Raw genomic sequence first — 27597 nt, 5'->3', positions numbered from 1 at the left:
TGCAGAATGATCTCAAGTTTTGGGCCTATCCCATGGCAAACAATTACAGTTGTTTTCTACATGGACTTGTTTTTGTTTTTGTTAACTACAGGAGAAAAAAAAAGAACAAACATCACGTAAAGATTCTGAAATCTTACGAGACTGAGACTGCTATTACTTATGCCTTTCTGTGGTCTGTATTTTTCCAGCATTTTATTTACGTACTTGAAAGCAGACAAGGAAACACGAATCTGCTCTGCCTTCATGCTGTGATATCACCCACGCTATCCATACAAAAAACTGTCTTGAGACTTTCTCTGCCTGTGTATTTGTTAAATATTAGATATGGCCAGCAGAATGAGTCAGTGTTTGTTTTTAACATCTCTTTTCTCTGTTCTGCTTTAATCACTACAGGAAAGCAGAGCACTTTCCACGTCTCTACTAAGAAAGGAGAATTACAAGATGAGAAAGATTCCTGTTATAAAGTAGTTTGGCTGATATGAAATGTATCATTGGTGTTTTCCAATCAACAGCAGAGGCCTTTTCCTTCTGCACATAGGCAAGGATTTTATCATACCATAAGATGCAGAGTTATATGCTTACCTAAATGCCCTCCTAGTGGATTTTCTCTGTATAAATGAAAGAAAATAGCAGTAAAATAATATGATCAGCTTTACTCCCAGCTAATGTGACCCGGGAAGTAGAATTTTCATTTTCAACCCCAGTTCTCTGGTCAGTACAAAAAAGCAAAAACCAGGGAAGTATATGGTAAGAACCTTCCAGTTATATAAGCAGAAAGAACATCAACTTCTAAGATCGCTGGGGGAAAGGGGACAAGAAAAAGTCACCTTATTTTGGCAGACAGTGAGAAAGAATTTCTAACTGTCAAAGTGAGAACAGTTACTGAAAGATGTTGTTGAATCTCTTTCATCAATATTAAAAAAAAAAAAACAAACAAAACAAAACCAACAAAAACAGTTCAGCAGGCATTCACTTGTGAATGGCTGAATGGATTAGGTATGCCTGATAATACCTTAATGCAAGGTCTTCTACCATTGTCTTCTCCAGTCCTCATCTAGAATTCTAGAGGTAGTTAAAACTCTGGAAGGCTTTTCTCACTTCCTGCTGCCCTTGAATTCCTGATTAGACAAAGACTTGATAATATCTATGGATAATATCTGTGCCTGTATTGGATACTGAGATGCATCCACCCCCTTGTCTCCTGAGACATGACTCACTCGTGAAACGCGTTTCATCAAAACTGCTTCACCTTCTGCCCCATGAAGTCACTGATGGCACCAGAAGATTCTATTCCCTTGTGATCAGAAGAGAAAAAGATCCAGCCACAGTTTACAATGATTATGTCAGTAATACACACAATATTTTTGTTTTCCTCTTCTGATGGGCAGTGTTTGTTCTTCTACCAGCTGTATTCATTTAGCCTGTTATTCATGTACTTGGTTTCACCATGTGTGTATTTAACAGTTTGCAGCGTGGAGGATCTTTAAACAGTTTTTCTCCACACATTTTGTCTTATGTGGGTCTATATTAGTAGTTATCAGAATCTGATAACATCTAAATGTTAAAATACTGTAAATTAGCTCTGTACCACAGATGGAACAGATTCAGAAATGATTTTGCAAATATTGCGAAAGTCATCCAGTCCTAATTATCTGTTGAATATCTGCATCTGAACCTAGAAAACCCGAAAGGAAGACGATGAATACACATTCCAGAAGAAAATAAACCAAACCATCCATCAAATGGGACAGAAATTAGCTGAGGATGTACTTCTTGGGTCTATTGGGTACACCAGGGACTAAAAACATGAGGGTTATTTTGGCTTTCAAAACCCATTACAGAGACAGATATCCTACTGGAACAGTGACATCATTGACTAGTTTAAAGTGGCTTGAGCTCTCTCAGTGATGTATGTGTTTTGACAAACCTGGATATTTGGTTAGCATCATTTCCCTTTGACCGTTATTACACTCCTACTATACAATACTTGCAGCTAAATCAAAACATAGACAGCAGTAATTACCAACAAATAGCAACATCTAAGTATGCATATAAATACTGAACAGGGGACAGTTATGGTGTTATGGAAGAATATTCCTATGAAGTTTGGCTTCTTTTACTTTTTATTTTAGGTTCTAACAAATTTTAAGCAAATTGAAGGATACTAAAGTCTACTAAATGAGTGAATGTCATGAACTCACCACATTCTCCACCTCTCCCGTCCTGTTGGCAAGTTCACATTCTTCTGCATGCCCATTGCAAAAGCAGCTGCCCCGGATGATCAGGTCGTAAATAGCATAGTGGGCAAACCTCTGAGGTTTCTCTATCAATCCCAAACCACGGCATGGACATTCCTGTCTTTTTAACAGAAGGAGGCGGAGGTTGGTGAGTTTCAGGAGATCTTGAGCCTCAGGACTGTAGGGATCTTCAATCTTGTTAGATGGAGTTAAGGCACGATAGATCACCTGAAATACAGAAGGTACACACTCAGAAGAAGATGTAGGAGTCTGCACATGCAGAAAACATTTGAGGTGATGATCAGGAAAAAGTAATAGTTCTATTTAGAAAGCTCCACATTAAGTTGTCTGGCTGTGAGTGATCCCTGAGCATGACCGCAGTTACCAAGCAATTGCCCAGCCACAGCAGGTGACTGTACCTGCTTTCATCCCATCATATGTGAAATAGGAAACCAAGGCTTACTGGCATTAATACAACATTAATGCCATCCAAATTTTTCAAAACATTTTAAGCACATGACTCTACCACGAGTTCCAGAGTCAGGTAAACTAAGGCGCTAGGGAGATATGTGACAGAAGTGAGAACTGTGACCACACTTTTGGCATAATCCCTTCAGCCATGCACTAGAAAATACAGGTTGTCTTAGGGTGAATAGGCATTGAGAGAAACCAGTTTTCAAACAAAGCAAGCAAGCCAGTTTATTCATTGGAAGAGAAGAAATAGCTACAGTGCAATGAGCTCACAGGACCACGGGGCTTTGTGCCTACCAGCTGTCTGCAAGTAGTAACTTTGGGTTCTTTAGCCCTGTCTTATAAGTGGTGACAGTCTCTGCCTAACTCCATTATGGGAGTGAAAGGTTTGTTTCCATATGGATTCCTTATGGAATCCCAAATATGGGTTTATTTTTCTGTTTCTTTCTTTCTTAGTTGGTGTACCAAACAATTTAAACACTTGTAGCATATAAAATGTTCTTTTTGTTCATAGGAGCCAAAAAAGAGCTTGTGGTACATGATTGAAAGAGAATTCTGTTGGATGTTGATGGCACGTGGGGAAATAAATCTCCTTAAATCAACAGGATCAGCTGCCAGGCTCTGCACAGAGCTACACCTGTCAATAATGCAGTGAAGGCAGCAGTACATTTCCCACCTCCCTGCAGCATTTTCTGTTTGGTTAGCTCTGGTCTTCCTTTTAATTCCCTCCTCTTGTACTGTCAGCTGTTTACAAAGCTACAGATACCCACATTTGTGAGATCAGAGGTGTCTTGTTTGATAGAGCCATGGGCAGTTTGCCCAGGCTGTGCAATGCAGGTGCCTACATTCCCCTGACCAAAGAAGCCATGACAAAATAGCCTAGGCCTTTCCACAGCAACGTCTACATTCCCCCAGTCAATGGAACCATGAGAAAATGGCCTAGTCAGTTTTGTCCAGTGCCCAGCATTTCCTGTTATCGATGGATTCAGAGGACAAAGACCAAATCTCTTCTGTCCTTTCCCCTAATCCCACATGGTCTGGTCTTTTTGGTGGAAGGTAATTTTATGTACCTCCCTCTCCTTCTTCCGAGTCCCTTGTGGATCACATAGAGGTGGAATGGTTTCTCACAGTCCCGAGCACCTGGTGATGTACAGACACACATCCTCCTACTGCACGGGTGAGCCAATTCATCCAAGACCAAAGCAGTGAACTGAATAGAATTGCTCTGCAGACCTTCTAAGCTCCAGGATCTCAAAGCAGGTTAAAAACTAACTACTGTGACATTATTGGCTAAAAGTCCTTGCAAAACTGTTTTAAATTGGCATAAAATAGAGGAGTCAAGAGGTAAGGCAATTGTAACCAGTTTTTATAAGCTCCATTCTCACACCTGACTTCCATGTCTGTGGCATCTCTTCAGGAGAGTTGCTTTGATATTTGCTTAGAACTATCAGTGGTATTTGTGAGTAGGGATATTTATAGCTTAGATGTCCCATAGGAATTGCAACATTTATTTAAGAAAAAATGAGTATTCCATTCCAGTTGAGGTACAAGAGTTTGCTTGTATGATTAATTCATGACATATTTCTGTCTGGAATAAGCTCAGCGGTGAGGCTGGGTTTGTTCATCCTTGTCTCATCCAAAGAAAGATTTGTTAGATGTTAAAGGTCTGATTTGGGTGGCATAACATTTGTGAAATCTTTTGGGAGTGGAAGTTATAGATGTTCTTCTTGAACTCAGCATTAAGAAATTAGATGTGAAACAGCCAAAGATATTGAGGAGTTACTTAAAAATATTTTGTGTCAAGAGAGTTAAAGTAGTTTTGTTTTGCCAATCTGAGTCAGTTTAGGTGAGCTGCATTTTGCATTGAAGCTGCACAGTTTTAATTAGTATCAATAACAGCATTGCTTTACATATGTATAAAATTTGGAAATTGAATTTTCCCCCTCTTCGTAATTAGATTAATAAATTTAGATTAATTAGTAAATAATAACAATGAAATAAAATTAATAAACTTAGATTAATAAACTTATATCTGTAAAATTCTTTTAGAATCCCTAGATGTTCAATGCACGTAGAATTTTAAAAATAACAACAGGTCAAAGACAAGAGTTTGGCAGTTGCAATCATTTCTAGATAGATGTTTGAAAGATCAGATTAGATATAGATCTAAGACTTAATGAACCCATAGACTCATAAGCTGGGAAGTAGACTCGTAAGTGGGAAGAGATGCTCCATCTCTCCACTGTGTTATTTATTCTTCTGTTTATTTCACCAGATTTTATTTTGCTTTCCGAAGCCTATAAGGGACACGTGGACATTTGGCTTATGCCTTTTGCCTAGCTCAAGAAAAACAGGATGCATTGTTCATCTCCCAGAGATATCCTGCAAATTTGCAGTCTTCCATTATATTCAAGTAAAAAAGATTGAGACAATGTTATGAAAAAGAAATATGTACTAATAATTAAGATGCAAGCTCTGAAAAGAGTTTCCCAGTGATATTCATCATAAGGCCATTTCTCATTTAAGTAAATGTCTGTGTGGTACCAAGCTTCATGGAAGTTCCATTCTTTTTTTTTTCCTTTTTTCTTTTTTTTTTCTTTTTTTTTTTTCTTTTTTGCTGTTCTAATGACTGTTCTAAGACTGTTCTAATACCCCCCAGCCATTTCTCTTAGCATCTGTGCGTAGTTTCCATAAAAGTAGCATAAGCACAGAAGAAAATGTTGGTGACTGTCTGTTAAGGGCTGAACAACTTAGGCACAACCTGGAAATATTTCAGTTTCCATGGAAATGTGTGATGCGCCTTTATGGGCTCAACCGTCTGTGGAAATACATCCTAGATCCTGAGTTTCCCTATAATCAGGGGCTGACACTGGAGCTGAATGCTGAGTAGGGCATTCATGCTTATCAGCATATCTGCTATCAAGCGCATATTTGTCATTCTCATTTTCAAAAGTCAATCAGCTACGCCTCAGAAAGATGGTCGCTACCCTGTCCTCTCCTGACCTTTCTAAGAGCAAGGAAGTTTGGAGAATGCTGTAAGTGTGCAAAGCTAAAAGTGACAGCCACTGTTAAAGCACTGGTTTTGTTGTATGCAAGTTGGCACAGCTTCACAGAGGGTGATGTTTTATCCCCAGTCAAGAGGTCATCTTCATTCCAGAGACAGTGTCTCAGATTTTTGATTTTTTGCCACATGTTTTGCCTCTCCATTCCTGATACAGATAATTCTGTTTTCTTAACCTGATCTTCCAGCCAGTATTAGTCAGAAAAGATGTGGACACAACAAAAGTTCCCCTTTGCAAGCTTATAGCCTAAGGTCAAGGAATATGAGACATAAATGCAGAGGAGAGCCAATTCATGGCCTCCTACAAAAGAAGATCCTTGTGCAGAACAAGAATTTGGTATTGCAAATCATCCTTAAGCTATGCTGATCATGTTGCACACAATCAGGTTAATGAGGTCAGAAATGTCTGCGTGCTTATACTAGGCCCCTCAGAAGGAAGCTGCAATAAAAGCTCTCATCAGTCCTAAATCCTCTTCATTAAGAGATTTTCATGTTAGTTGATTTTGCTCATAGAGGAATAGTAAACAATTGTGTCTCAGAATTTTTCCTACCCAGTGGCAAATATCCTCTGATCTATTTGATGGAGCCTCTTGACTGAAATTCTTCCATCTTGTGGAACAGTAGACTTTACTGCACAAGTAGTCTTTTTTTCCTGTTTTGGTATAGTCTGAAGCACAAAGAAAGCCTAGGTATTCTCTTAGCTGTCAGAAAGCTCATTCCAGTGATTCATGGGAAAGAGCTTCCTTTTCCACATCTGCCTCTTCTGTCCTTCTGTAGAATAAGACTTAGTAACCAGTACAGAATATATTATTTCTTTCTTAAAGAAATAATGATGCATGTGATTTTTAAAAGGTATCTGATATAGGTAAACCTGGCTACTTTCAGTACAGTGGTGTCTTGAATTCATTCTGTCTTTTCCCAAACAGAAAAAGCCAATCTCCCTCTAATTTACATTTGCTGTGAGGTTATTCCAGTAATGCAGCCAGTGTGGCATTAATATTAATTAATATTAATATTTAGGCATTGCTGCCAATACGATGATGGGAAAGACTGCACAATCAAGGTTAGTGACAGACAAAGCTGAAGACACGTGCAGACGTTTTTCTTTTCCACAAACCGATGGTTTCCTGTAGCTTCAGGCTATCTACATATTCATAGCCCTACGTCTATGGCAAGTTTTGTAGGGAGTGTCTTTCATCGAGTCAGAAAATGTAGTCAGAGTGCAAAATCTAGTCTGCTGGACACAACAAACTTCAGTTCACAGTGTGTATAGGGAATGGACAACGTTATCTCTGCTCGACACAACATTCCATGAGGATCTGAGAACACTTCCTTACATACAACGCAGTGTCCTTTTTCATTATGAGAAAAGGTTTTTGCTCTGAAATGGCAAAGAGGGATGAGGAGTTCTGTGATGCAGACAGCTCTACTAGATTGAGACCTAGATTGAGACCAAAAATCTCATTTCATTCTTCTATCTTCTGAAAGTTCAACACCAAGTTACTACCTGTGTCAAGCAATGTCAACCAATCAGCATCCTCATGGGGGAGCATCCATTTCTCCTCAGTAGAGCCACCTGCCTCTTTAGGCCTTGGCTGAAACCTTACACATGAAAGGACCTAGTAAAGGTGTAGTCTCACCATGACAGTGGAACGTGAATAACAACACAGCTAACAGTAAGTGCTCCTTAGCCAGGAGTTCAAAAGTTACAATGGATTTCTATGATCTGTAGATGTAGACAAGCAATTTTTTTCACAGTTGAGACTTTAAAAAAGTCATGGCTACAACTTCACTGAGCTTCTATAAAACAGGGTGAGAAGAAAAAATGGTTTGATATCTGCTGCCTATTATGTCAGGAAATGTAGAAGTAATGCACAGAATGCTGTTGTGCCCTCCTGACTGGTTTGCAAGGTGCCAAATGTCTCTGCAATGGCTCATTAAAACCAGGTCAGGGCAGGACACTTGGTGCCCTCCTGAATTCACTTGCACGGATGGGAATCCTGGACTGGTCTCACGTCAGTTCAAATTCCCTTCAGACACAACTATTTGAGCCCCTTAATTCTTCCTCCAGGGAAGCAGGGCCTGGCAGTGCTATCTGTTTGTTTACACTGCTGGTGTTAACTGCTTCCTCTCAACTTGTCTCTGCTTTTTATCTCCTCTACAGTTCAAGTTAAACGAAATGCTGAACAGGCTGCCCTAGTCATAACAACCGGGCACTTACTTTCAGGACTGACTAATCCCTCCTGGAATCTTTTCCGGCTGAAAGTCAGAAAAACATCATGCAACTCTTAGCGGACAGCCCTGATGACAGACAATTCACTGCCATGCAGGACCCTATCCTGATGTCTCAGCTACCAGGAATTCAATCTTATGAGGCACTGAGCACCTTTCTTTTTAGTGACCCACTGCTGTATGAGATCAGACTTCAAGAAGTCACTGAAGCCTTAGTGGTGACCTCTTGAATTATTGATGTTGCCACTTAATGAGGTATGTGTGGGAGGGGAGGGGGATCCTTCTTTGTTTATCAAAAGGTTTGGCATGAATATAGTAAAGGAAAAGCCTGAGAAAAGACAGCAAAAATTGTAGGTGGTTGGAACAGGATCACATACATTCCACTTAGAGCGCTGGCCTGGTTTGATGTCTGTGTGCAGGTGGTTCCCCTCTACAGTAATTGTTTTCAGAAAGGCTCTGTGAATGGAAAAAGGCAGCAGAGATCTACAATGTCCATACAGAGGCAAAGACCTTTCATAGGGTTGGCTGTGGCTTCTAACAGCTTGGTGGCTTTTGAATCAGATAGAACTGCATCCCATCACACCATGTCTTCATCTGACAGTCACAGAGCGTGTTTAGAAGAGTGACTAAAGTCTTTTAACTACAAAGCATGTCCACTCTTTTTTGATAAAAGACACTGCTGGGGACTTCTGTCCTTAAAGAGGTCACCACAGGCTACAAAACGGAGAATGAACAGGTCTTCTGCAAAAGGCACATTTAACATGTTGCCATAGAAACCAGTTACCTAATTCAGCCATACACAATTCTTCCAGCCCCCCAGTGAATTCCAGTAATGGGTTTGTTATATCACACTTCATTGGTGTCATCTGTCACACAGACATAAATGGATCAGCCTTTGATTTAAAACTACCCTCCACTAGCCAGACCCAATAGTAGAAGTGACTTCTTCTGGATTTTCTGGTTAAAAGCAGGTCAGTGTCAATGTTATACCCAGCTTTGCATGCTAATGTCTTCCTTTCATGCATGCATCATCGCCAATGGAAGAGAACATTTGTTTTCATTTCCTGATATTTTAGTTTATTAAAAACGTGCTCTTAATTTCTCAGATCCTTGACTGCACATGCTGTCAGGATACAGGTTGAAACATTTTGGTCCCTATTTCCCCCAGCTGCTGTTTGAACTGTAAGTCACACTAACGACTCATACAATGTTGTGATCATTTCTCCTTTTGTTTGGGCCGGAGTTTTGATTTGTTTTAGCTGACCTGAAGGTTTGTTTTAGGCTTCAACCTCATCTGTTACTCAGAGAAACTGGAGGCTCCACTGTACTACCTCAACACACCGCTTTCTTGGAAATAAAGACTCCGTACCATGCTTATTGGGTTATGATAAGCAAATGGGACAGACAGAAGGCCTTGATTTTTAAAACCAGTTTGACTGCTGTACCCCTAATTAACTTGACCTGTCAAGGTGTGATTTGAACCCTTTACATGATGGTTGGAGCCAGCTGTCAGTGTGAGCTGGCCCTGACTCAGCTCCAATTTGGAGACAAAGATGAAAAATTGTATTTGAACTGGCAAAGGCCTGTGGAGACGCAGGTTTTTGGCATACTCAGTAAAAACAAGGACTTCTAGAGAAGAGTGGCAAGACACCAATGTATTATGCTCAAGTGGCTTGCAGATGAAGATCAATGAAAAAAATGCTTGCAGAGATTGGAACATGCTTTGTAGTTTGTTTCTTTCCTTGCTGCAACACAAAACATACTGTATATAGTATTACAAATGATTAAGGAAGCTACATGTCTAGTACTTCTCCTAGTTGATGGCAGGGCTGCTGAGCTGAACTGGTGAAGTTTAAATGAATGGGTGTCAGGCCCACTATTCACTTTTAGATTTCAGCATTATATGACTTTGGGTGATTATCTTACCTGTATAAAAATGATCTGTGAAACACATAGCATTGTTGAGGGTGTGTGCAAATATGACTAATGGACAATGATGAACAACCTAGAGAAGTAGAGGGTCCTTATTAATATCTAATGGCGACAGTGAATGAGGAAGGAATAGTTGGTCAAAGTTTGAAAGTTTGAAAACTGGATCTCTGGAAGCAGAGCAGGAAGTTTGTAAGACCACCATAACCAGTGAGCTAATAGTGTGGGTTTCATTGTGGCTGAGAAACAAATACTCAGATAGATATCCTGTGAATTCAGCTAATGGAGATTTTATTGGAAGAGATGGACCAGAGGAAGTACATGTTTTGTAGGCAACTGGTAGAGAATAAATTGCTATGACTCCAAGGTTTTACTTTGCCAGAAGAATTAAAATGGGGAGACACAAGACCTGAGATTCCAGCTGCAAAAGTGCAGGAGCAAAGAATATAATAAATGTTAAAGTAAGTGAAAACTGCAGAAGGGACATTACAAAGTCATCCCCTTGCACTTCTACAGCATTTGTTCCCCAAAGCATGATACCATCTGTCTCAGCTATGGCTCATGTGAGATGGAGATGTATGATCCTGACAAAAGGTGAAAGATAAAAGGATAATTTACAAGAGAAGCTTAATTTAATGATGCACTCTGGCTTTTTGTGACATTGAAACATCATCCACCTCAATGTATTTTGCTTCCATTCTAACCTCCTCAAAGTTTCTCTTCTGCCAAGTTTCCTGTTATGCCCCCAGCCTCTCTCAGTGATCCTGAAAGATCCTGAAGTGCTGATTCAGGGACACACATCTCAATTTATAGATGCATGTAAGTTACTGCAACTCTACCACCTTCTCTGCTTCTATCTACATTCTCGGTTCTGGAAGCAAACTAGTCAGAAGTCTTTTCTGTGATACGTCTCCTATGGGTTTCGAACTTCAGTGTTAGTAAGCTATCCTCTTTGCTGATTCCTTTCGTGCCCTGTTAAAAAGGAATTTGCATCTCTTTTGAAAGTGACTAGAACAGTGGCCAAGAAAAACCTGACTGTTAGGCAGTAGAAATGACTTTGACTTCCTCAGCAGAGAAAACTGACATTTATCTCAGGGCATTAATTAGCATTTAAGTTGAAAACAATTTTGATCATTTCAGAAGTGTCAGCTTGTGATGCGAGCTCCTCAGTTCTCCAAGGCTCATCCAACATCAGTAGCTGGATAGATCAGAGCAACAGTAAAAAGAAGCAGAGAACACCGCATAAAGTACTTGTGGGGATTCAGCTTCAGTCCACCTCAGTTGAGAGTCAGTGCTCGAGGGGATGTGCTGGTGGTACCTGTGAGATTTTCAAAATAAGTTGTAAAATTGGGGTTCTAAGATTCATAGGCAAAGCTCCCTTGAGACTTGCAGTAAGAGTAGCAGTGTCACTCAGGCAAATCTGATCAGGTATAATTTTAAATAACTAGACGCTGGCTTCTTGTATTTTCATTCACAAAAGAACTTGCTGCATCATACTGGTTATCTGAAAAGTCTAGTCCTCTTACACCTTTCTCATAGCAGTATTTCATGGATTGGTTAAGAGGACTCTGTAAAGTCTATCCAGAGCCTTAGAATCCATTTGGGTTTGTTTGCTGTGAAAGTGTTTGTCTTGCCCTCTGTTAAGTTGCTGTCCAGATGTCTGTGTGCTGCTTTGAAACTCCAACTCTCCATTCCATGGAGGAAGTGACCTCTGCAGGTATTCAATTCCAGTAACAATTCATTAAAGCATTTGGGAACGCTGCAGGGGTAAGGCTTGTACATTTATGAACATTCTTACCTTACTATTGTTTTCTAACATCTATCACTACAGCACAGATTGATTAAGTGTGCACATATTCATTTCAGTGTGGTTGCTGCCTGAGTTGAAAGAATCATTTTGACACCTGTAATCACAAAGGCTTGTGTTGAATGAATGTTTTATTATTTAATCTTCTGCCGACCAACTCTCAGATTTGTTTTAGCAGCAACACATGGTCTTAATGATATTCCCCAAGGTTAAGCAAGCACGAAAACCCAACATAGTGTAGGGCAACAAGGAGATACTATATAGAGAAGGAAGAGTTGTTTTTTGTTTAAGGCCAAGCCATTTGTCTCAAACACTGGATTCTACTCTTTCTTCCACCAGAATTGGCTCGTTCCACCACAAACCACTTCACCTTTCTGTGCTACTCTTTCACCATCTGTGAAATGACAGCAGGACCCTTAATGTGTGCTGAAAATCTTTAAATAGATCCTGAAAATACTTCCAGATTTTCATTTTGAAGGCACAAAAGAGTAAAAAATCCTAATAGCTGCGTGGATTCTACACTGACGTGGCAAACTGTAATCTTTCAACAGGAGACATTTGGATGTATTTGACTCAAATGTGTTCTAATAACTGACTAGCAGAATTACTACTCTGGGAACAAGACAGTAGTTATATGATTTGCTCCAGATTTCTAATACACAGAGATGTTTTCCAGCTTTGCTGCACAAGTATTAACTCAGTGTCTCCTTACTGTTGTTTTTTCTGTCTCAATAAGTACACTAATTTTTCTTCTGAAGACTATTGGAATTGTTTGCGTCACATCTGAGCTTAATTTGCAGTGTGCTATTAATGCCAAACCTGTGCGATCAATTCAAGACATGAAAACCAAAAGGACTGTGACTTCTCTAAGGAAGAGAGAAGGAAGCGAAAGGATTCTGGTGAGGTTATAGGAATGTCTCTAGTCTCTAAGTGTGCTTTTCTATCTCCTCTAAAAAAAGATTCCAATCATAGTTACCTTCCTTCCCATCTAAATTGCTTTGAGATTAATGAATTAAAAGGGTTGTAATTAAACTAAGTATCTGAATGTAGAAGAAATGCTAAGTCAGGGCCTGAGCAAGAGATTGAGCACCTAGTGGGAAGGCAGGGCCAACACAGGGGAGCTCAGGTGCATGCAATGCAATTCAATACCTCTGAGTGACTGGAAGGGTGGAAATGGGATCCAGCCCTTCCCAGACCTCATTTAAGAGCTGGCCATGGAGGCAAGGGTATCTTGCTGGATGTCCTTGTCTACTTGAGGCTCTCCCAAGGGTAAGCAGATTATTATTATTATTATTATTTTTTCCCGTTTTTTCTGTGTCTATGACTACTGCATTTGGGCTTTTTCTCGCTTGCTGCAGCCTAGGACTTTGCTACCCTTCTATTACTGTTGTGCTTTTCATTGCGTTATAGCATTACACTGATAACATCAGTAATGTTTTTCTTGGGAATTTTTCAGAACAATTGTACACTTATTTTAGAGGAAAGCCCTCTGCTTATTTAATTAGAACATTCATACCAAGGGAGGACCCTTTCCTCCAGTTCAGTAGTGAAGCCTGGCTACTCAATCCCGCTTCCTGTCTTATTTCTGGGGTTTATGGCTAGGTACAATGTGAGATGATACCCCTAGCAGGAATGGTTGCATTAAATGTATGGAGAAATATGTATTTTGTATGGCCTTTTGTATGGGAAAAAAAAACATTAAAAAAAAAAAAAGAAGAAGAAGATAAAAGCTTAGAGAGTGCTGTTCATGCCACCCTAAAAGTGATAAACAGAAAATTAGGTTCTACTAATGTAGAATTTTCCTTCAGTTACTGTCAGCAGCGTTGTAAAAATAGGCAATGTTAATCCTATCCTCTGCAACACTCATAAAAGAAATGTAAGTACTTTCACTGATACTGTTTCTTTTTCTTTCCCTTTATTTCCTTAACATAAAGCTTTTGAGGAGGGCCCACCTTTCTCAGCTTACATGCATGGTATCTCTGAGCACGTGCTTTCCAACCTTCACCAGTCTTGAGCTGCTTGACATTAAGCTTTGTCCAAACCCCAGTTGCTGCTTACCTCTCCTCTGGTACAGGGTACTGCATCTGAATATCTGGAAGTGCACATGGAGCCTTCCTCAGTGAGGTCATCCTGGAGCCCAAAAGTCGCAGTACAGTTGACAGAGAAATATTTGTAGGGCCTCCACGTCTGCCCATAGTCCTGGGACCTTTCCAACACCATCGCAGCTGGGCGAGGTGACTTGAACACAGCAATGACGTGTGTCAGGTAGAACTCTGTTTCAAAGTCCAGCCTAATTTCTTCCCTGTGCACCCCTTGGGCAGACTGCCACCAGGACATTGGGTTTGCAAAGAAATCATCGGTCATGTCAGCAGGGAGGTGGGAGTTATCAGGCTGGTTGGCATTGCACTTGGTGCAGCGAGGCTGCCCGCAGCCATGGGAGGCTGGATGGAGGATGCTTTGGTCTGGGTAGGAGCAGTACAGCTCTGTGCTGTTCTGCCCGCACGTGGTGAGAGTGCTGGGTGTCCTCCCTGTGGCGAGGTTTCCCACCGGAGGGTTGCAGGAACGGCCACTGCAGCGGAAGGCTCGTAGCCTCACGGGATCTGAGAGACAGACAAAAGAAACAGCACTAAGCAGAATTTCTCAAACAGCTCTCAAGCTGTAAAACAGGTGACTGTGCAAAGGTTTGGAGTCCTTGCGTGGGGATGGACATCCAAGAGGACTTCTCAGGAGAGCTACTTCATCCTGTCACATGAAATTTGGGGGGAGTTTCTCCAAACATCTAGGCCTTGTTTTTAGGTGCCTAACTTGGAAATGGAGGTATTTAGGGAATAGCCTTTACCCACAAGCACTTGGAAGTCCTTGATAGCTGTTGAAAATGCAGTTGCATTAGTTAAACATGTAACTTAATAGACTGTCTTTTGTTTTCTTACTCTCACTCTAGTACAGCTCCTTATCTGAGGACTGACTCTATGCAAAACATTTATTTTCACTGTAATCAGAAAAGAAAACTGAATTGTACTCTGCATTATAGATACATTAAAAAAGAGATGATTCCTCCCCAGAAAAATTAGAGACACTATTTACACAGGCAAACATGTGAAGAAAGCATTTCTCTCTATAGTTATGTCTTACTGACCTAATTTTGAGAGGTGCTGAATTTCTCACACTCCTACTGAGATCAGGTGAAGCTGCAAATGCTTGGCAGAGTTGAAAATAAAGTCTTTCTTTTGTTTAAACACCTTGACATGGAGATAGGTGAATGTATTCTATTTGCCAAATTGGCAAATACTGGCAAGAAAAGTTTTGGTATTTCCAATGTATGCATTTACTTATTTCTAAATTATGAAAGGGCAGAGATGCTGTTTGGATATTTGTGTTTTGTGACACCAGATTTGCAGGTCAGCCCCAAAACGTTATTACCAAACTGGAGATAACTGCATCTGTAATGCCATGGTGCTCTCCCTACAACTTAGCTGCCTAGAATGAGTTAAAGTCTGACCTTGCAAGGTCATAAATCTAATTCAAGAGGTTGCAAATCAGGTGACTCAATGTATGTCCTACAGGAAATGACCCTTCCAGTGAAACACAGAATGACCATAAACATGGGCTAATGTAGGAGCAGTTCAAAAGTCGGCTACTAGTTCAAGATTCTAGCTGAAATTTTAAAATCCTTACTCAATTTATACTTGGTTTTTCCTAAGGCAAAATAGAATTTCAAGTCTGGTTAGGCCAAAGAAAATACTTTTTAATTCAGTCTTACAAAAATTACTCAGATTGTGAATGTATTTGGGTGAAGCAGATCTTATTCTTTCCCACAAGATTGTCTAAGGTGACAAAATGCATCCAGCCTGCACGGTGTTGTTTCTGAATTGCTTCTGTTCTCAGTTCTTCAGTGGCAGTTCTGCACAGGCAAGAAGAGTAAGGGATGAACATTATTCTGGAAACTATCTCATGTATTAAGGACTGCAGCCTTCCAGTACTTAAAAGGACCTCTTCAGACTAACACCACTGCCAGCACAGAGATGAATTTTCGTGGGAAAGGGCTTTCAGAAGTCAGCTTGTAAGAAAAGAGATAATGTTGATTCTATCAGTCCTGTTCTTTGCTCCTCATCTTCAACTGAGCAGTTGGTTCTTAGAACTACTAGAGGTCCTCCACTATGTCCTCACATCATCCTGGCTGATGGTGACCATTTCAGTGTATTTTCTTTCTGACTGTAAACTACTTATTCTATCTGAGGCTAGTAGAGATTCAGATTGTTATTTTTAAGGTAGCTTGCAATTTCTCTAAGTATTTCGTTACACAAGAAAGGCCTTAGGTTTCCCACAAAGTATATTTAGAGCTTTCTTCTTTTTGCAGAACAATCAACACTCCAAATCCTTCTGCTCTGAAAAGTAAATGTCACTGAGTCATGCAGAGTTCCTAAAATAAAGGTAAATCCATCTTGCAGGTCAGCAAAAATATAATAACCTGCAACTGCAATGTCTCAAGAAAGTCTTTGCAAGTGGCACTTAGAAACCCACCTAACCTAGTCTGACTTATTCATGTCTAAGCTCTGGTAAAAATTACTGGGAATAAGAAAAACAAAGCAATTTCTGTGTTTAAAGGAAATTGGATAGTGAGTGATTCAGTTCAGTGCAATGGTAAGGTATCATCTTTGCCTCCAGAGAATTTTAGTGGGACCGGTCTTACAGCTGTGTTTTGAACAAGCATTAGCTCTGGAACAGTCTGGACAAGAGGTCTAGATTGCTTAGTTTTGACCAAGAGTGGACTCACGTTACAAACATTATTGGGTTATAGATCACTATAATTAAAAGGAAGTCCATCTTTGCTGATGCATCACACTACGGATGCTTTCACAGAGTAAATGGTATGCTGGAGTTGTAACTATAAGAAGTTGCATCAGGGAAGCTTTGCAGACAGCAACGTGACAAAGCAAAAAAGGAATGGCTACTTTTTCTATTTCTCATAAATGGACAATCAGTCTTGTATTTTTTCAGCTGAGTCTGGAAAAGAAGGAAGAATGTGGTTGTATTTCTGAACAACAGTCACAAGAAGGCTTATCTGCACTGCCCGTTAATGCAGCCACATCCATAAACAGTTCCTGTTCAAACTGCTATGTCATTAGAAAAATGGGAGAAGAGTATCATGCAAATTAGAAGGGAGTTTGAGAGAAGGAGAGATGTTGGACAGCAAAATCTGTAGTCGATTAAAAGCTTTGCATTTAAAGAAATCAATTGGCAGAACATTGCTTGGCTACAAGGATATTGCAGCCTTTCCATCCCTCGCTGATTCTGTGGAAACAACATGAAATTTTGGAATTTGGACAGGGAAGGGGGCTGCTGCAGAAAAGAAGCAGCAGCCAGGCAAAATGAGCAACTTACCCCAAGAGGGCTCACTGAGTAATTCTTAAACACTTAACAGTTTGATTGTGTGTGGGTGCTGCATGTTATTGAAGTTGATTAGCTTTTCCTCCGTGTTGGGCAGCTTGGCTCCATGGATGATATCATTAGTTTGTCCCTTTCTACTCTTTTAGAGCTCTATGGCAGAGTGGCAGGCCAGAGGCACCAGGCATGTGTTGTAAGAACGGTGTTATCTGATGAATAAGGAGCCATTCATTTCAAAGAAGGTCACACTAGCGCTGTGATGGGGACATCATTTCAAACAGGTCTCTTACTTTGGATCCTTGTAACCTTATGGATATTGATTAAAAACATGTTCAATTGTTTTTTAGATAGTTGGGGTTTTTTTACCCTCTGTTGGATATCCAACAGGAGAATGGTCATATGGCATCTGAGTCAAAACCTGATGACAGGGCTGGAAAGGTGCCTAATATTTTCTGAGTCATTTGAAGTGGGATTTTTATTCCTTTTCCACATGCAGAAGTCAGAGTTCTGTGTGTTTAAGTCACTTACAGTGAGACAGGAGAGCAACTTTCACAGACCTGAACAGAATGTGGCATCTTCTGCAAAGCTGTTGATGGAGCAGCATTTTCAGCATCTGTGTCCAACCTAGATTTCACTTGTTCTGCATCTGGTTAGCTTCTTAATAAGAAAAACTTTTAAAATGTATTTCAAAGCTAACCAGCCTAGGGACATGAGTTGCTCAAGATTTTATTAATCTAAGCTCAGTTCTCAATTCTGGTCAAGAGAATTGTTAAAACCCTTTGGTTCATCTGAGGCCAGCAGTGAGTTAGGCAAGTTGCCATGCAGGAGTTTCCAGGTTGCTACAGAGTTCATGTGAGGTCATTAAAGCCCTCCACCTGCATCAAGCCTATGTGACTCCTCCAGCCTAACTACCCCTTTCCATTGTACTTAAACATCTCAGGATCCAATCTTGACAACTGTGCCTGCCTTCTCTGCACACAGAAGGCAGATATGGCTCTGCCCATAAATACTGTACTCCATGCACTCCTCACACAACTGCCCAGCAATGTGTTTCACTTCTGGCCAGGACAGACCAACTACAGTGCTGAAAAGGGAACTGACTGCGTAGAGCAATGAAATACATCAAAGACATACTTCTCTGTACACCTGTCTGCTCAGGAAAGGCTGCATTTGTTTCACATGGATCGGCTAAATACTGTCAGAGACAACCTTAATCTCAGCAATGAGATTAACCTTAATCTCAGCAATGAGAGGCTGACGATGCCTCTGGGAGGACCTGTTAAGACTGAAGGTTGACTAAGGACTTTTAGCATGCTTCTTAAAAAAACAAAAACAAAAACCAAAACAAACAAACAAAAAAAAACAACCAACAACAAATAGAATCAAGAAAAGAACTGAAAACCAACAGGTAGCCCTTGTGCTTTTGTGAGCTGGTGGTTTGTGCAACCTTTTGACCACACAGTGTATATTTATTTAAAGTGATTGTGAATCCTTAGTGTCATCACCTTTGATATCCAATTATTTTGCCATTAATCTGTGTCCTAACACCATTATTCTGAGAGTGTGTAGCTCCATGCAGAATGCATCCACTCCCCTTAAACTCACTTTCCAAGCAGTCAGCTGTGGACTGCATCTCCTCAGAGACTCAATTTTACTTTGTGACTTGGATGCAGAGCAAGTTCAGCTTGGTTTATAACAGGCTGCCTTCTATAACAGCATCTGCAAGTTTACAAGATGTCTCTGTAACCCTTCTGTGCCATGTGTCAGCATATTTGTCTTATAGGGAAAGTCCCAGCCTGGGAAACTGATGAATGCCCAGGGTAAGTCATAAGAGCACAGAGGTACCACATCCTCCCTCCGATCATTCCCTGCAATGTTGTGATAGCTGAACTTTTTCCCAAGTGAGTCACAGGAGGATTTGGCAGGATTATAAATTTATGAGCTGTTTTCAGTTTTTACAAAAATAACTCTTGCACTTATGGAAACCTGATGTCAGTGTCATCAAAAGGGTTCTAACTATGCCATAGCCTGAGCTGAAGTCACCTGGTGTGCCTTTGGCTTCCAGGAACCTGCACGACATCTGAACACTTCAGTCACTTTAAAATCCCCACGAGGAGTGTTGTACCTGTCCCAATACTCCGAATGCACAGGTGGAATTTAAACCACCAAGATTCTTTGCCTTACAGAGTTCCCAAACCACTATCCCGCTGGGATGTCACCAAGGTCATATTGTTTTATCAATGTTTGCTTATATTTTTTCTCATCTGACCTGCACAGTTCTTTCCTTTTAACTGTAAGGATGTGATAAATCATAGGAAGAAGAAAACAATCCAATGCTTTGCTTTCTTTCCCTTAAGGAATTAGTCTCCACCATAATCCAGTTATTTGTAGAACCCTGTGTAAATGCCACTACTGCTATAGCATTCCTATATGTGCTCATTTGTACACCCACATATACACACACAACTTGCTTCTCTTTCCTAGTTCATTTTTTTTCTCTGATGCTCATTTAATCCTATCCACTGCATGTTAACTATCAAAGCAGGGAGTACCCTGAATGAATGGGTTGTCTTGGATTAATGGTAATTCAGTGTCTCTGACTTTTAATGATGCAAAATGAAGTTACAGATAAAAATTCAGATTCCTTCAGTGGTGCTGTCCAAAGATCTTGTCATTTTATTCTTGTCCTGCCTAGGTAAGCAGTGTTTTTTCCTCAAAACAAATATCCAGCATATCTCAATCCATCCACCTCTTCAATTTTTCTCCCATCACAAAAAAAAAAAAAAAAAAAACTTCTTAAAATTATTTTGAGAATATATGAAACAGTACTTCCTATTGAAAGTCTTTGGGATGAGGCTGAGCTATACAGCAGTATATTGCAGATAGTAAGAAACACTTGTATACATTCACTAGCCCAGATTTCTTGCAAAATTCAATCTAAATAATGATTTAGACATAAAAAAGAATTACTATGCTTCACAGATTTGATTTCTATTCCCTTTCTGCTTGCCCAGCCTAGGATAAATTGTTTCACGAATGGCAATATTGATTTATTTGACTTACCTGCTTCTCCATGGCCAGAAATAAAACATTCCAAGAATACAATCAGCACGATGCCTTTACGCTGCATGACTGTCAGTAAAATATCTGTCCTCAGTGAAGCAAAAATAGCTGCAGTAATCTACAGGTTTGGTGCTTGCATGGCTTTCCTGTGTTGTCTTTCTTTCCTTCTGCTCACCTTCCCCTCAATGTAGGGGTCAAGGCTGCTGTCTCATTCTTCTTGTTTTCCTTTTGGATCGGGAGGCTTTTCTTCTTCTTTTTTTTTTTCCCCTCAGGGCTCAGATGCCTTCTGGGTGTCACCCGTACATCGCTTCCAATAAATAAATAAATAACGGGGAGTTTCGGTGCTTTCACCCGCTCCGCGCAGCGGGCCGGGGCCGCTCACATCCCCGCTGCAGCGCCGGGGATGCACCATGGGGAGCTGATGCTGCGCAGGAAGAGCTCCGATCGCTCCGGGCTTTTGCGGCTCTTTGAATGCTATTTTGAAACTTTCATTTCTGCTCCTGGCTTTGCCGGAGCCTCCCCTACTCCTCACCCCTCCCGCTGTCAGTCGGGGTGCCGATAGGGTCCGACCCCTGCTTTGTTAGCGGCTCTGCCCCGGTGCCTTCTTTCCCTTTGCTCCCTGCAGCAGAGGGTTATAAGAAAAAGTGAGTTGTTGGTTGTTTTGTTGTTGGTGGTTGGTTTGTTTGTTTTTTTTTTTTTTCCTCTCGCTAAGCGATGATGAGAAGCAAGTGCTCCTTTGGCTCTTCTCTCTTTTTATTTTGCTTTGCTTTATTTTAGTTTATTTCCGCTGTCACGGAAGCCGCTACTCCCCCGGCTGCCAGGGATTTGCTTCACACGGCGAAGCGTGCGGAGGGGCTGAGGGGAAAACCCGATCTCAAGGGCGGCTCTCCGGGATCGCGGGACCCCCCCGTCCGTGCTCGCTGTGGTGCCCAGGGCGGGAGGGGAGCGAAGGGGCCGGAGGGCAGTCCTGGGGGCTCGGGGTCCTTCCCTCCCTCCCAGAGTCGGGGACTCGTTCAAGTTTTCCCTCTGCCTCCCTTTCAGCCTCTAAAGCTCATCTCTAGCTCCTAACGGGGCGGTTCTCTGGTCCTGTCTGGCTGCAGAGGGGATTATTATAACATGTGATCTTCCTTTTCTTTATATGTTTTTTTTTTTTTTTTTTTTTTTTTTTTTTTTTTTAGGGTAGAGGAGGAGAATGGATCGGTTCCGCACCTCCTCGCCGGTGTTGGGCTGCTCCTCGCTGCGCTCAGACGCACGCGTTGTTCTACAGCCGCATCTCCTCCTCCTCCTTCAGGAGCCGGGCTGTCCGTGTGTGTGCGTGTGTCCGTGCGTGTCCGTGCGGGGCGGGGGCAGCCTCTCAGCCCGCCCCGGCCGCTCCTGCTGTCCCTTGTCCCTGCAGCACCCTCTGCCCGCCCGCCCTGCACATGACAGCCGCCCTGCAGCGGGCGCTGCCCGGCACCCAGAAGGGCGTGGGGACAAGCGAGGTGGCTTTAGGGTTTTTAATTGCTCGGGCACTCACGTCGAGTTTCTTTCCGTCAACGCAGATACGAGCTGGGACAAGTGAGGCAGTGAGGGGAATTGCGATTTTCTGCAGTGTCTGCCCTGGTACCTCTAGTACGTCTGCCTGCCTCTGGTAGCACTGACCCTGAATCCCAGCCCTGGATTTTGTTGGAGTTGGTAATTCCCAATGCAAAACCTCCGATACTGGGGTTTAAAGTACTCTAGTTCTGATGCTCAGCTCTATAAATAATGTTATTAGGCAGTGAGCCCCTCCCACAGCTCCTCCAGCTTCCTTCTCTCTTTCTGGGGTGGATGCCTCATTCCTGGAGGCATTCAAGGTCAGGCTGGATGGAGCTCCCAGCACCCGATTGATCTGTAGGTGTTCATCACAGGGGAGCATTCGTGGTGGAAGCATTTCAGTCTGTGCCTGGGGCAGCTCAGACAGATGGAAGTGTGAGCATGCAGAAAGGGGCTGTGGAGGTGGATGTGAAGATAAAGGAACGGGGAGTGAACTTCACTGCATGGCAACATCTAGTCCACATAAAGGACTAGATGACCTTTAAGGGTCTCTTCCATCTCAAACGATTCCACGATCCTATGATTCTTCAGCTTGTAAGGCAGTGTAATAACATCAACTTCTGCTTGGTGTCACAGAGGGAGGCTCAGTGGGAATAGTCAAGGTTATTCTTCTGCCCATGTGTGTGCATAGAATCAGACCTTGGAGAGAATTGCAAAGTGTGGATCGTAGAAAAAAGAAGAAGGAAAGATTTCTGTAAGGCATGGTTATTTATTGAAGTAGATCTTTCTGTATTGAAGTAGATTTTTCCGACTTTACCCTTATCTTCCTATTTTTATATGTTTTTGAATAAGAAAACCAAATAGAAAACGTTGAGATAAGAAGGAGAATTTCCCCCTCCTTTTTGTCTTTGCCTTTTGTTTGAAAGCTACTACAATAACATATAATCACAAAGCACAGTTCTCTGCCATACGTGACAGTGTATCCTTCAGAAGGTTTGAGTCTGCTGTGTGCTCAGCTCCCCTGGGACGTTCTGAGTTCTTTCAACTCCAGCATTTTCAGTGGGAGCTGGGGATGCACAGTGTGTCCTAAAGCTAAAGCCAACGTGACATTAATGAGCTGTCATTTAATAACCATGCTTTGTTCTCTTTGCTTGTCAATTGCTGCCTTTGTGGGAAAACACAGCTTTTTTTTTTTTTTTTTTTTTTTTTCTGCAGTTTAGGTGGATTATGTAATGATTACTAACTGAAATGCTTCTCCCAGATAATTTCATCAGACTTAAGCTATGGCACTTGAGAAAAATTCCCTGGCCATGATTGTAGTTCCGTGGATGTAATAATAAAGGTCAAGAAGCTCCTGTGTAATTTATACAGCAGCTGAAAACAGGGAGCATAGTTCACAGTGCTCTTTAAGTGGGAAGTCAAAGTGAAGCATATTCATTTACTTCTGATGTCTGGATGGCAACACCATAAGGCTGTCCAGCTCTTGTTGACTGTGGCCTATAAAAGTGCTTTAAAACTGAAAGCTTTCATTCCTCTTCCCTATTATTGCCTGTCTTGAGAAAACCAGTACAACAGCTTAATACTGCTGAAATCCAGGCATGCCTGTGGGCTAAAAGGAGCTAACATCTAAGGGGGAAATGTTAGTGTTATCCTTGACATCTGCTGTTGTCCAGGGGATGGACACCTGGACTGCATCTGAGAACAGCCCAGACCCAGGGTGCTCAAACAGAGATTGTCCATCTTCGTGTGCGTGAACACTGGCATGAATGAGGTCAGTTGTAGTTGGTATCTCAGCTATAGAAATGTGAAAACACAATCTCTGTGGTGTCGGGCAAGGTTTGGGCTGCAGAGCACGACTCCCTGTGGGAATTGGATGACTGGGAAAGCGACCGACTGCTCTCATGGCTCAGTGCAGCTCCTGCTGCAAAGCACCCAGAGGAGAAACTGCAAAGCTGTGAATCATTCATTTGGGGGAGGACAGAAGAGCCAATGGCACGGCACAGATGGGGTAGGTGTGTCGCCTGCACTGCTGGCCCTCTGTACTCCACAGGCATTTCCAAAGCCAGAGGACGGGCTGTCATCTGTAGATACCCCAGAGCAGGGTACATCTCGATTGCTGTGCATCTTGCTTGCCTGCAGCCCTTGTTCTCCTCTCCTCACGCCTCTCCACCTTGCCTCTCCTTTCCTCCTTTTTGTTAGCAGCCATGATTAGCCTGAAGGAAATCTGTCGTGGCCTTCCTCTAAACCCTTTGCCTGAAAACAGAGGTCGGAGGAAAGGAATACCCCATGCACCTGTGAGAACCCCTAATCTCACTGCTCAGGAGAAAAAGGTAATGTGGGGTTTCACGAGGCTCACTTCTCTTCCTTTCAGCTAAATGCAATGGGGAGCGGCATCAAATGCTTTTCTGAGCGTGGGCAAATGTATTTCCTTTCTGTTATAACTTCAGCAATGGGACAAAATACTGGAAAATCTTCTGCTCTCTTTCTTTCTGTCTTTCTCCCTGAGTTGATTGATATGAAGATCTGCTGCACAACAGCTTGCATGACTTAAAATGGCTGAAGAGGCCTTAACTTCAGTGCTGTCAGTCCAGAATTGTTTTTTATGAATTTATGAAGGCTGTTGCAAAAACACTGTGTATTTATGCTAACCCCACAAATACAGTAAACATGAAATGTGGCGAATTGACATCTTGGTACAAGTTACTTATCTACGTGTTTGCATAATGACCCAGAGATGATTTATTTGAACCAGCAGTCTGAAACATCCTGGAATTGAGACAAGTTTATAAGGAATTGAGTTAATTATTTGTCTTACGTTGTGTAATTCTTTTCCAGTCTCTTTTTGTTTAAATAGTTTATGTACACACTAAAGCAATCATTGCAGTATTTCATGTTAGAGATTTAAAAAATATATCTGCAGCAGAAAATAATGGTTGGTGGGTAGAGACCTTAGGAACTGTGTTGAAGAGAGGATGAGGTGGGTTCCTTAGCTTGAACACCTGTGCTTCATCACATGTCATAGCTGACAGTGTGATTTTCTGGTCAGAACACAGAAGTTCCTCACCCACACTGAGCTGCGTGCAACTTTCTTGCCTTCGTGGCAGTTCCCCCTGGCATTAGCGCTGAAATTGTTTCAGAGCCCTTTTCCAGAAGCAGAGGAGAGCCCACTCTCTGGGCAGGGAGAGGAACAGCTGTGAGGTATCCGGAGAGGATTTACTCCAATGTCAGGAGCATTCGTGGTGGAGGCATTTCAGTCTGTGCCTGGGACAGCTCAGGCAGATGGAAGTGTGGCTCGTGAGCATGCAGAAAGGGGCTGTGAAGGTGGATGTGAAGATAAAGGAATCGGGAGTGAACTTCACTGCATGGCAACAGATTGCCAAACATCCCCATTTTGTTCCCTGCCTTTGCTCAATTATTTTGCCCCATGAGGAGTATACTGCAGCATAAGGAGATGGTATTTCTCTCAGAGCAATGCCAGACCTTACTGTCTACCTGAAGAAACACTGGTAATGACAAAGCCCTCACAGCCTGTATGGAAATTGGGATTGAATGCCCCCAAAGCATTGCAAGGAGACAGTGGTAGGCTGCTTTTCTGGTCCCAGCCTATCTTACATCCTCCCCTCAGCTCACCTTCTTATCTACCACATGTGATAAAAGGTCATGCTGGCTCAGTTTTTTATTAGCCTGTTAAAAATTTAAAAGCTTCCTTTCTGATTTACTTTACTCTTAATCCTCCACCTTCAACTCTTAACAGGGTTAGAGGCTCAGCTGGTATTTATTTTATATCTGAGAGGCTGAATCTCCTTTTTAAGAAGTGTTTTGTGCTTAGGACAGGTTGTCTGTCTGCAAGGTGGTTTTAAAGTCTTGAGACAAGCTTCCAGATCTTGTTGGCAGTACGTAACACTGAGCACATTGTGAGGCTTGTCTTTACTCATAACACTGTGTTCATTTTCTAATCGAGGCGCTCATGCAAGCTTTGACAGAAGTGAAGTTAGTAATGCTCTGCTAATTTCCTCAGAGTAGGGATCTGTCCCTCTGTCCACATGCCTTCATTCCAATTTTACCCTTTTTCACAATAATAATGCTTAGCACTGCTCTTTTTTTACTTTCTTAGGCTTCCTTTTTTTGGCTACAATAGAAATCCTTTAAGCAAGATTTATACATTTCTGCATGTTTTGGGGCTTGCCGAAGAGATATACGATGCTTCCTATCATATCATAACTTTAATCTCTTTGGATAAATCAAGCCATTTCTCAGAACTGATTTTTGTTTATGTTTCCTGAGTCGTCTTTCTTCTGCATTCTTTGCCTGAGGCCTATAGCAGCCACTTCTCCCTTTTCCTCTATGGCTCAGGAAATCCCAGTTTTCTGTTTCTTAGCCTCTGTATCTTTATGTAAATACACTGCAAGGAAAACAGCCCTTAAATATTATGAGTGGTGCGTCCTTTGCAGAATATTGGACACTGCATTCTTGGTACTCACTGGCATTCTGTTAAAGCAACCTGGGAAGAATGCACACTTCTCAGTGTTGCAAAGAATCAGAAAAATCCTTATCCGTGGGCCCCAGCCTGTAGGGTGACTTGGCCTTGGGCCTGTCTTGCCTTTATTGGCTTGCCTGGTGAACTCTGAGCCGTATCTCATCCTGGTAACCATCACCTGATCCTAACTTGCTTTCCTGGCCTCACCCCAAGCTTGGACATCACCACGATGAGCTGATTTTTTAGAGGTGTTGAGCAGATAGATGCCAATCAGACTGCTGGCTGAGGAAGCTACAAACAGGAACACCTACAGATGAAATGCCCACAGTCTAATATCAGAGGGGAATGTGTCAGCTATGAGTACAATTAATCTTAAAGATCACAGTAGCGTTTCATATGGTGCTTTAATGAAACTTAAGGAATAATGGCCAAGTGTTGCTTTTCCTCGAAAGCTTGATGATCAGTCTGTTTGAATTTGCTCCTTAAGTGCCTTTCTCAGGTTATTCAGTTTGACTCAATAATGAATATGCAAAATTCTCCTTGATGCATATGCCAACTGCCTTTTCATGAAGCAGTCAGGCTCCATCTAAGCAATTTTAAGAGACCCAGTGCTGCTATTGAGAGGCTGCTTCAGAATCTGTTATTTAAATTCTTCTAATTTCAAGGCTACATTTCTTCATGGCTAATTTACAGCCATTTATTCCTCTCTCCAGCTTTTCCCTGAAGCTGCTTCCTACTTTGACACTTATCCTGCAGTAAGACAGCAATCAAATGTCACCTTTGTTCTGTTAAGCTAAACAAGGCACAGTCTTAGTCCTCTTTTATAAGATCAGCTCTCTATTGTCTGAGCAACCCAGGAGCCCTTCTCACCCCTCATGTAACATTGAAGTTCATGTTTCATTAATGTTTGCATCATCAAAATTCAGGTCTGTGCTAACATGGAACACTAATAGGACAGGGGCTCGATCTAAGTGTATTTATTTGAAAATCCAGGCAGATTTTGCCTGCTTGTGTTTTTAGAGCAAAGAAAAATGCTATTTTTCCTTCAGTTTCATTATAACTCAAATAACAGATATACTGATCAGAGACTAGGTGAGCCTTGCCAGAATGGAAGCAAAATACTTTCATCCTGATACTTCTCTATAGCCAAAAGGCCAAATGTAGAAGCACCTTTTTTCCCTTTTCAGCGTATCACTGCTTTCCTTTTTGTTATTACAAGAGATATAACTGATTTTATTCTCACTTCAGGAATTTCTTAGAGCTAGAAACCTCTGTGAAGACTGCTTGCCTCTGAGGTACTGACTTTCAAAGTCCCCTTCTATTTTGTCACTGCATGGATATAGCTGGGATTTTTGTGTTTAATGAAGTTTTGAAAAATGACTACTTACCTTGCTGGAGAAGAATAAGGCAGTAGATCAAA

At 41.6% G+C, this 27597-nt stretch overlaps 3 protein-coding genes across 5 annotated transcripts in view; 1 reads left to right on the top strand and 2 right to left on the bottom strand.

Annotated features, from left to right (window-relative positions):
* LOC128078569 (netrin-4-like) overlaps window positions 1-21507 on the bottom strand; it is a 46307-nt gene extending 24800 nt beyond the window's left edge. The window contains exons 1-4 of one of the 2 annotated variants that reach the window (XM_052678909.1): window positions 21395-21507; window positions 20186-20804; window positions 13796-14337; window positions 2202-2465 (exon numbers count right to left, since the gene is read on the bottom strand). In XM_052678909.1, the coding sequence (XP_052534869.1) occupies window positions 2202-2465; window positions 13796-14337; window positions 20186-20252 (873 nt within the window). In that variant the 5' untranslated portion in view covers window positions 20253-20804; window positions 21395-21507. Of the gene's footprint in view, window positions 1-2201; window positions 2466-13795; window positions 14338-20185; window positions 21348-21394 lie in introns of those variants that run through there. The other variant, XM_052678908.1, reaches the window with a different exon arrangement.
* Window positions 1-27597, bottom strand: part of TMEM43 (transmembrane protein 43) — a 372149-nt gene that overhangs the window by 49443 nt on the left and 295109 nt on the right. The window lies entirely within an intron of this gene.
* Window positions 23707-27597, top strand: part of UROC1 (urocanate hydratase 1) — a 34189-nt gene continuing 30298 nt past the window's right edge. The window contains exons 1-2 of one of the 2 annotated variants that reach the window (XM_052678906.1): window positions 23707-23802; window positions 23900-24030. In XM_052678906.1, the coding sequence (XP_052534866.1) occupies window positions 23905-24030 (126 nt within the window). In that variant the 5' untranslated portion in view covers window positions 23707-23802; window positions 23900-23904. The remainder of the gene's footprint in view (window positions 23803-23899; window positions 24031-27597) is intronic. The other variant, XM_052678907.1, reaches the window with a different exon arrangement.

This window comes from Tympanuchus pallidicinctus, unplaced genomic scaffold (genome assembly GCF_026119805.1).
Source record: "Tympanuchus pallidicinctus isolate F22 unplaced genomic scaffold, pur_lepc_1.0 scaffold17, whole genome shotgun sequence".
Lineage (NCBI taxonomy): Eukaryota > Metazoa > Chordata > Aves > Galliformes > Phasianidae > Tympanuchus > Tympanuchus pallidicinctus.
This window is presented reverse-complemented; position numbering and strand designations above follow the sequence as displayed.